Raw genomic sequence first — 10587 nt, forward strand, 5'->3', positions numbered from 1 at the left:
AAATGAAAAATATGACAAGTTTTCCTTGTCACATTTTCCTTGTTGTCCATCTACACGAGCAAATTTCAGACTTGACAATTTTTCCTTGTCAAGGAAAAGCTAGCACGCCAGATTTTCCTTGACAAGGAAAATTTGTCCACTATTCCCCATCTACACGAGCAATTTTTCCTTGTCAAGGAAAACTTGTCAAGGAAAAATTGCTCGTGTAAATGGGGCTTAAGCAAGCACCTGCAATTGTCGAAGAGGTAATATAGTAATGATAATACTTGATGAGTCGGTTTTTATGTATATCGAGCTAACAATGTCAATAACTCTATATAAGGATATTGACTTTATTTGAAAATACCAAGCCCACAGTAACACAAGTACACTGACTACTAGTTAGGACGAACGCTAGTGAAACATGGCACGTGGACCACATTGTATCTCCTTATTGTTTATTGACTATTGACATTAAATATTCTTGAATAGTGGTTGTTTAACTAACGTTGTGTCTCATTTTGTTTTAGGTTTTCCTGGAAGAACCAACTCCTGCGCCCTACCCGAACCTGTCAAAACCTAAGAACCCTGGCAAGAGCAGCAAATCGTCTACGTCAGCGACTGCGCCAAGCGGATCCCACTGACCTAGATTTCGAATTGGATGAAGAGAACGTGCCGGCTGATTTCCTTCGGGCGGACGTAAGCGTAAAAGAAAGAAGGTACCTTATTCTGGCCACGAAACCCCAGTTGGAGCGACTAGCGAAGGCGAAAAGCTGGTACATGGCTGCAACTTCCAAACTAGTGCGGAAGCCATTTACACAGCTGTTAATTAAGCATCAACGCGTTTGTGAGGTCGGGGCAGTACGTCACACAGGTTCCCTTAGCGTCTGTTTTGATGTCGGGGAAAAAAAAAGGTGTCCTCACGATACCGTTGCGACGCTCTAACCAAACGCTGGGTAGTTGGAGGGGAAACCGAAGTTCTCATCCCTGGAATGCAGTACAGCGTTCATAAACCTAAACCGCTATCGTTGTCTTATTTTTGATGATTTTAGTGGAGATAAAAGTTCTTTGAAATTGATTCAAGATTTCATAGCTCGCAAATGAATTGTAAGCCCCCGAAAACGCAAACGGGTAATTCTCCGTGGCCAACGAACTCCTGGGGTGCTTACCATTTAGCCATATAATCCGGATGGAATGATCGTTGCATAAAGGTAAGCGATTTTCCGAATTTAATGACCAACTGGATGAGAATGGCGCTTACCATTTACTACACATCATTCCATCCCGCATATTTACTCAATCTTGTGAGAAAGGGCCTGGAAACAGAAGGATTCTCACAAATGGTAAGAGCATTTCGCGAATTCCGTTCCGAGCGGATAAAGAGGACTACCTCTGGAGGTTGTCCACAATTTCCGAAAAGATTTTCCGGAAAGTTGCCTTCCATTTGACATCAAACCGAAATTTCCGGAGTTTTTGGCTAAATGGTAAGCACCCCTGAACTCTTACTGAAAGACGAATCAAACGAAACAAATCTCTTTAGCTCCGTGTGGCTTGGAATTTAACTTCTGCAAAAAACTACACACAAAACGTGCTGGTTGGAAGTTTAAATAAAGCAATTTTACTGGGAACTTTTTTATTCTAAACAAGGTTTGCTTGCTGGGAAACTATGATTCTTACAAGCCATGAAAACTCAGACCATATAAAAAACAATTTCTTGGCTGGAGACGTGAAGCTACATAATAGAGCTTGCTGGAAACAAAAGTTGATACCACTCTGCTTGCTGGTGCTGAGGAAGCGCTTTTTTTATTCCCATGGTAGTTAGGGTTAGGGTTATTATTACAAACAGAGTACTCCTCCACATGCATGGAAAGGTCCTTAAATATTACAAACCAGATTTTTACAAGATTCTGTTGTTGAGCTCTCTTGATTACAACATTACCATTTTAGCATCCACTGTAAATAATTTAAGGTATATCAGTTTGGGTTAGAATATTATAATGTAATGGCACTATTAAAGGGGCAGTGTCATGGATTGTAGTAAAAACCTGGAAAGCAAAGGAGACCTGTTTGCCGATTAAAAAAAAAGTAAACTCTGTTTACGAGCCATGTAGCCCATCAGAGCCGGAGTTTACCTCGCTTTTTGAGGCATGAAGCGACTAGGAGTATCCCCTGGATGGGATGCCAGTCCATCGCAGGGTTACCCCCAGCAATTCGCTGGTACCCATTTATACAGCTGGATGGAGAGGTCTTGCCTGAGAACACAACACGATGTCCCAGGACCGGAACCCGGACCACTCGATCCAGAGTCTAGCACACTAACCATGAGGCCACCGTGCCTCCCTGTTTACTGATGGCAAACAAAAATTAATGGCCAAATTTTCTTCAAAACAGCTATTTTAGCTCACAGAAACCATTCTCAAGTGTTTTTGGTTACGCATTGCCAAGATTAAAATGAATACCCATTTGAAAATGTTGGGCGGACGTTTTCAAGTACTCCCCTTGCACCTTAGACAAATTCCGTAATAACTTAGTGTGGCTCATTTTTCTTTTAAAATTTGATTGATTTTTATCTCACTGCGGTGACCAGAAGCAATTTGAGAGTGTAAAATTCACTGAAACTCGATTTAGTAAATTTATGGTCAAAATAAAAGGCATAATTCCCAGGATACTACCCCTTTAATTTATAAAAGGATGTAAAAATTAAATTAAAAACCGGTCTGTGTAAAACACAGACTGCAGACTGCCGACTGCAGACCGGGGTAAAATGCAGACTGAGGTTATAATTTAACTGTTGAAAACCCCCAAACCCATTAGAAATGCTAACAGTTAAGCCTAAATATTGTTTTAGGCCTAATTAGGCCTAAGGTTAGCATTTCTAAGGGGTTTGGGCTTTTTCAACAATTACGTTATAACCTCAGTCTGCATTTTACCCCTGGTCTGCAGTCTGCGTTTTACACTGACCGATAAAAAACTGACATTTTTAAAATATCGCTTATTTTATTTCACTTCAATCCGTGGACAGTGTTGTTGTATCAGCGACAGTAATTTACTTGATCGGAACATTTGATGACACTTTCTACCAAACCGGCGCAAAATGAATAAGGAATCTTTTGCGAGGAATCGAAAAATGAATAGGCGACATTCACGTTCCTTGTCCTAAGGTTGTTAGTGTCATGGAGTTGTATCATCGGGAGAATCGTCTTTCGCTTCGGGCGAAGAGGCTTTCGGGCGAAACAACCGTAATTCCTACCTTCACTAGTAAAATCGAAAAAAGTATTATGTGTTTGTGAAACCTGCCATCTATCACAAAAATATTATATTGTTCCACTTTTAAACCAAGATAAGTCATTTTTCTGTGAATGTATGTAGAAATCCCTCACAGCATCGGTAAATATGATGGAACATTGTCTCAAAATCTGAACTGTCTCCATAGTATGGATCGTGAATTATTCGTTTTCCTTTGGGGTCGTATGTTCCAAATAACTTTACTTTGGCTCGCGCAGTGCCATCATCGGGTGTAAAATCCTTCAGATCCTCTACATTACTATCATCAAAAGCCAAGATCAAGTCAAAATTACGGAAATCATCTTCACATACTTGTCGCGCCCTGTGAAGATTCGGGATTCCATGTTTCTTCAAAACGTCCAAACCACGCTTGTCTGAATAAAGACCCTCATGGATGTCGAGTATCCCGGCACTGTCGATTTGCCATTTACTGCTGTCGTCTCTCTGCTGAATAAGATGCTTAAGAATTGCTTCCGCAGATGGTGAACGGCATATATTTCCAAGACAGACGAAAAGAATTTTACGACATTTGGCGTCCGCCATCTTGTAATAATTTCTCCTTCATTTACATGTAAGATTGTTGAAGTGTAGCTGACAATGAAACTTAAAATCAAAGATGGCGGGAATGGCTGGTCAATCCGGGGGAAATGACTTGTCGACTACTAACGGTTCAGATCTCACGAAACGCCCTGGAACACTACAGATAACACCATCAGAACTTAACCGTCCGGCCAACTTGCAAAGAATTGCACAAAGGAAAGCTCAAATCAAGACTTACCCCATTAGAAAAAAGCTGGAAAAGTTGGGAGTCTATTCATCATGCAAGGCAAGTAATATGATGATAAAAATGAAGCAAAGAAGCGACCGTTAGTTACTTTGTTTATGTGTATATTTACTTTTTTCCCCGAAATTTTATTGGTTATTTTTATGTTACTCTTTTTTCATAAAATTGGAAGGATATCTGTAGGGAAGATATCTGATTAATTAAAAACATTGACCCACTTTTGTTATTCAAATTTGTCAACCACAAGAACAAAAAGACCTTTTGTTTCGACAGCCAATGAGGCTCTGGTTGGCTCATTAATGACAATAGGTGACGTGATCAACAATATCTTTCCTATTTGCAGACATTAATATTGTTTTTGTTTTCAACTCTTTATTTTGGCAGCTCTTGCTGGCAGATTAGTAATAATAATGTGACGTCAATGATATCATAATTTGCTGTATACTTTAACTATTAATAGAAGAATTTGATTCAAAGCTTCAACACTTCCCCAACCCCAATTCTCACCCTGCCAAAAATTCTTTCCTGGGGAATGGGGTACAGGAAGTATTTGACAACCTTAGTTTCTTCAAGATTTGGAAATTTGAACTCCATTTTGTGTGTCTCACATAAATCATCATTTCAGAATCGGAGGCTAATAAATGTCATTTCATTTCATTTATTTCTTTGCAAGGGGAAAAAAAAAGAGAAAAAACAATTTAAATACATTACACATATATGTGTAAAAAGTTAAAGTGCAACTATCATCAAAAAATCACTTGCCTTTTTTCTTCAGATTTTGAAAGTGTGATTGCTTAACACTTGACTGGCAAAATTTTGACCTTTAATTTTTTCCAAAGGCTGTTTACAGTGAGAGTGAGTTTTGGATTTCATGGTCCGCCATTACTCGCGTTCAAAACTGACCGGTTGTACCTCAGAGGGTTGGATCTAGGGAAAAGTGATGTCATTGACTCACTAGCTTAAAAATTCAGTGTGTAAAGGCAACTTATTCATATATGCAAAACGTGAGTTTAAAAATCTGAAAGCCCGAAACTTCTGTGCTGCATAGTAATTCAGCTGCGTACACACCATTGCATTCTTAAACTATAGAGTCTTTGATGCCATCTTCTCCTCAATCCAGCCCTTTTAAAACTTTCAAGTTAGTAATGGTGGACATTAAATAGGACAATTCCAGTTAAAATGAACAGGTATCTTTTTTAATCAAGAATTAAAACTTGGGTCACTTACTATTTAGTTAACATAGTTTTGAAATCTAAAGGAAAATGAAAATAGATTTTTTGGTCAAAGTAGCACTTAAAAGGATTTAAAGTAACACATTTATTACGACCACCGAAGCGGGTAATGTGAAAAATGCATAAAAGATATTAAGCATCATCATCTCCTGGGAACTCAGAAAGATCCGAGCTCCAGATGGGGTTTGAACCCATGACTCTCCGTGTTCTAGTAAAGATGCTCTAACCACTGAGCTACTGGAGACTCTGGTGAACAGGGGTGAAATGTGGGTATAGACTACAACTGCATCACATAGTCACAGTCTAATTTTAACCATTATTATATGACTCTTACCGTAATTTCCGGCCGATTACCCGCGGGTAATGCGTTAATTTTCCAGTAAACCGCGGTTGCTGCGGGTAATAGGAAGGTGCGGGTAATGCGATAATTTTTAAATCTCAGGTAAGAATTGGACAGTTGAAACAAGTTAAAATGAGGATAATTAAACCAACACTTCCTTCAAATCTGTGTGTTGCCTCGTTCGTTGATTTAATCTTTAAAATGATGCTTTATTTGCCGTAGTCTTTGTAAAACCACTCGATGAAAGCCGATGCAAATTGAATGAAAAACAATAATCTTTCCCTTCGACCATGTCACAACTTGTCACCGAATTAAAAGTAAATGAGAACGAATTTCTCACTTTAACACATCCTTTGAGACACAATTCAATGCTGAAAAAGTAACAAGATGCGAATGTGTTTATTTTGTGACGCCACAAATTTTTCCGTTCAAAACAAATCTTTTACGATCTTGTTTAAATAATTTCAAACCTTTACTACTTAATTAAACTGATGCTTCCTTAAAACTTGTGTGTTGCCAAGCTTTTTTGTTACCGTAGTTCAATCTGAAAACGCTTCCTATTCAAGATTTGTGTGATGTTTTATTCTAGTGTTCTAAAAGCCCTCAATGAAAGCCGATGCAAATTGAATGAAAAACAAATCAATAGTGTTTAAGTGATTACTGTATTTCACTGCTTTGTTCTTCGCTTAATTTAAAAGCATTTCTCACCTGCACTCCTTTCAATTTTGTATATGAAAGATTGAAAGCATTTTTTGTGAAAGCACGCTCAAAGCTACAAAACAAGATGCCGACATATTTTATGGCACCGCATAATTATTTAGAATGTGATTGTCGGCACGTGTGTAAACAAAACACTAACTACAGTGAAAAATTTGCTGGATTGTTCAGCGCATCAGTGAAATGTTCCTAGCTACCCCTGGCCAACCTCGTTCCCAGGGTCTCTCTTCTCTGCCTCCATCGACAATGGAGGCAGAGAAGAGAGACCCTGGGAACGAGGTTGACCCCTGGCTTGAGTAATAGAGCATTTTCCCGTTTTAACTTCTTATATAGGCCCGGTCTTTTGCCCCTGGGTATGCCTAACCACCACCCCATCAGGTATTTTTAACACTCTCCCCCACTTTCTCTCAACCTATCAAAATGGCGCTCAATGATCAATCGTAAAGATGTTGGCCTTCAACTCGTATTCTATCGAGTCTTAGCGTTAATACATTGGATATTTAGGTCGTTTTAACAAGACAAACCAGAAATGACTAAGGAGAGTGTTTAAGGCTGCATCATTAAAAGCCAATTCTTAGCAGAAAATGCTATCGATCTTCTGCTTTATAAACAACAACATGGAATATTCATCACTCCAAGTTTGTGAGTTCTTGTCCCGGAAATACAGTAGCAAGATTTTTTCGGTTTTGGGGTGCGGGTAATAGGCCAGTGCGGGTAATCTGTTGAACGTTTTTTCCTCTTGTGACAAAAATAGACCGCTGCGGGTAATCTGCCGTGCGGGTAATCGTCCGGAAATTACGGTAACTGCATTGCGCAGTCACATTAAGGCATATTGGCGATAACACTTCGCTACCTGCATCACATATCAGAGATGCAACCAACCAACCAACCAACCACATAATGGTGTGTGTTGGAGTCGTAGTCTATACCAACATTTCACCCTTGCTCGCCACGGAGTCTCCAGTAGCTCAGTGGTTAGAGTATCGGTACTAGATCACAAAGGGTCGGGGGCTTCAAGTCCCATTTGGGACTCAGATTTTTCCTTGGAAGTTCCCACTTGATGATGGTACTTAATATCTTTCATACATTTATTACACAAAATACAGGAAAAGATCTTTTTTCCTGGTGAGGAAGCTCAAAAGAAACCATAGGGGGTTGATTACTATGAGCTACCTCCCTAACTTATGACTATAAATGACATGCAAGAGCGGCAAAATCAAATTGAATTATAAGCTAAGATAAAAGAGCATACAGAGCAAGACACACTGAACAATACAAAAGGCAGCAAAAATAAATAAATAATGTCTACTTATGTGGAGAATCAGCTTAGAGAAATGCTTTCAAACTACAGTAGAACCCCAGTAACTCAAACTTGGATAACTCGAACTCCCCGCTAACTCGAACTGAGTCTCATTTCCCTTGGATTTGACCCAACTTTTCAGTCATTTTTACTTGGTTAACGTGAACTCGGGTAACTCGAACTAAATTTCGTTTCCTTTGATCAAAATGACTACCCCGATAACTCAAATTTCTGGTTGTTATAACTCGTCATGGATGCCCATTGAGATATCCCATTCACTTTTCTTACCGTGTGATAGAATTCTAACTTTAGAACAAAGACTGCAGCAATTAGATTTGAGTGCAACGAACAGATCAAGTATTTGACAGTTATTTACCGATCATAAGTTTAATTTGCACTGTATTGTTTACAGAAGTGCTGAAAAGCAATAAACTATTAATTATTAACCTGGAAAACTGAGTATTTTAATAGATCCTGATAACTCAAAACCCTGCTAACTCGAACAGTTTTTTGTTCCCTTCAGAGTTCGAGTTACTGGGGTTCTACTGTAGATGTAAAAGGAGAGATAGTGGCAGCACATTGTATACTTTGATTTAAGGAATTGAAAAATCTTGGACCCTGAAATCTTAAAGCAAAACGTCTAATATTCATTCGGGCAGCAAATAAGTAGAAAGTATTGGAATTTCTAGTATTACCGGTATATGAATGAACTTGATTAGGCTTTGAAAACATTATTTTGTTTCTGGCTTGCTTGAGAAAAAAGGCTTACTAAATAATAGAATTAACTATTGGAGGGTACTGTGAAGTGCTAGTTTTCTACTCATGTAAACCATGTGAGTGTTAACCCTACTATTTGGAATTGGGCCCACACAAGGACAGAGAAAAACTCTCACCAGGGTAGGAATTGAACCCACGACCTTCGGGTTTGATCACCGCTGCTCTACCGACTGAGCTACAAGGTCAGACAGGAGCGGGTCATAGGAATTTAATATGTCAATTTTGCGGCAACAATTATTAATATGTACAAGGACAAGGAAAAACATAACCCTTCCTTGTTACTAAATAACACTTAAAATAATATAAAAATGTTTTGACTATTATTTGAACTTGAAAAATAATAATTATTAATAACAACTAACTCATAACAAACCATAACTCAGCAATTAAGTAAATCTTATTTTCAGGCAGAAGACTCTTGTAAATGCAATGGATGGAAGAACCCTAACCCTCCTCCAACTCCTACCAGACTGGACCTTTCTCAGCCGCTGGCTAACCTTACAGATCCTTGTCGTAGCTGTGGTCACACCCTGGGTTCTCACATCTCACATTTGCATGATATTCCCGAGGATGAACTTAACAGACTTCTGTGTATGGTCATTGATGTCGAGAACTTATTTATGTGTGTGCACAAAGAAGAAGATGCTGACACCAAACAAGTTTATTTCTATTTATTTAAACTTTTGAGGAAAGGAATTTTGCAAATGTCAAAAGTGACAGTGGAAGGACCTCTTGGAACACCTCCTTTTGAAAAACCAAGCATTGCAAAGGTAAAGCATTAAAACCAAATCTTGGTTTTTTCAGACAGATCTGGCTCCAGTTATTCAAAAAGTGGATAACTCTATCCACCAGATAAATCACTATCCATTGGATAGCACTGACTTGTCCACTGGATAGTGATTTAACTGGTGGATACACAATGTAGTGCTATCCAATGTTGAAATAACTGGGACCAGTTCCTTAGTTTGCTAAATGGTTAATGCAATGGAGAAAGGGACAACTTAATGGGAAATTAGACAGGAATGGCATCTACCTTATACAAAGTGTCTGGTCAGTGAAATTTGAGTACCGGTACTCTCCGTCGTCAAAAATTGCACCATTACATTGAACCATACGTCATTAATGAGCTTGCTGACCAGTGGGACACCTTGCACAAAGAATAGGATAAATGGCTTGGCTTATACCCAGAGTTCTTGGTTTTAGTACCCCTGACATGCTTTGTGGAGATGCTGGGTTGTCCCTTTTCCAGTACTTTTCAGGATAACCAATGTAACACTATATAAATTACTGCCTCTTTATACATATTGCTGACATAACTCGATTCTGATTGGCTGAGAGCAGTGCAGTTCAAGTGTAACACAGTACAAAAAGTGTAATACCAATGCATATTACACATCGAAATTCTGGATTATGATTGGCTAATAAACAATAGGGTTTGGTCAGAACCAATCAGATCTTTTGTTTTCAAATCAAGCGCGCACCCTGGATGGCGCAATATATGGCACAATTTTTCCCTGATTGCATGATACGCGTGCGTTTCTTCTGCTTAACCATCTCGAAATTTTTCATGTACATTATTAATAAGTAATCACATGATTTTTCTCATGCAATTTGGATTAAATAAGCACTTGTAAATTTTTCAAAGACTACAAATTGCACTCGCCCTACGGCCTCGTGCAATTTTGGTCATCTTTGAAAAAAATTACTTGTGCTTATTTATTCCAAATTATACTCGAAATCATGTGATTACCTGTACTAATATTAGTGCATAGAAAAAAGAGTATAAAAAAACAACTCCAGCTGTCTTCCATGCAGTTTTGCAGGAAGGTAATTAAAACCTAGCACAACAAACTGAAAAAAAAGGAAAGAAAATAATATTAATAAACTTCATGAAGAAAAGCATTGACTTCATTGAAAGATATGTTAGTGTTATTCCTATTTTTACATTATTCTTTTCTGGTGTGTGTGAATGACTCTGGAAAGAAAATGAACCTTGAAATGGGGTTATAGCCCTTATCATCATCATCACCATCATTCTCTTTTGCCTCTCCAGGCCGTTCTTAACTTTGTTCTTTACAAGTTTGGCCACCTTCCACAAAGGGAGTGGCAAATAATGCATGACTTGGCAAAGATGTTCTTACACTGTGTGAATCACTGGAAACTGGAAACTCCA

The 10587-nt window shown here is 38.5% G+C and overlaps 2 protein-coding genes across 2 annotated transcripts in view; one reads left to right on the top strand and one right to left on the bottom strand.

The window, feature by feature from the left end:
- Positions 1–1556: 1556 nt before the first annotated feature.
- LOC138013308 (low molecular weight phosphotyrosine protein phosphatase-like) lies at positions 1557–3851 on the bottom strand. The gene has a single exon (XM_068860347.1). The coding sequence runs from the start codon at positions 3805–3807 to the stop codon at positions 3325–3327; it is 483 nt and encodes a 160-aa protein (XP_068716448.1). The 5' UTR covers positions 3808–3851; the 3' UTR covers positions 1557–3324.
- Positions 3852–3880: 29 nt separating this feature from the next.
- The window catches only part of LOC138013304 (histone acetyltransferase KAT2A-like), a 26679-nt gene continuing 19972 nt past the window's right edge, over positions 3881–10587 (top strand). The window contains exons 1-3 of the mRNA XM_068860343.1: positions 3881–4094; positions 8826–9184; positions 10468–10587. The exon at positions 10468–10587 is cut by the window's right edge and continues 62 nt beyond it. Coding sequence (XP_068716444.1) covers positions 3881–4094; positions 8826–9184; positions 10468–10587 — 693 coding nt within the window. The remainder of the gene's footprint in view (positions 4095–8825; positions 9185–10467) is intronic.

The sequence above is a fragment of the Montipora foliosa genome, chromosome 8, assembly GCF_036669935.1.
Source record: "Montipora foliosa isolate CH-2021 chromosome 8, ASM3666993v2, whole genome shotgun sequence".
In the NCBI taxonomy this organism is placed as follows: domain Eukaryota; kingdom Metazoa; phylum Cnidaria; class Anthozoa; order Scleractinia; family Acroporidae; genus Montipora; species Montipora foliosa.

Bases quoted from the DNA above. Each gene is read 5' to 3' on its own strand.
- LOC138013308 (XM_068860347.1), bottom strand. From the start codon at position 3,807: ATGGCGGACGCCAAATGTCGTAAAATTCTTTTCGTCTGTCTTGGAAAT.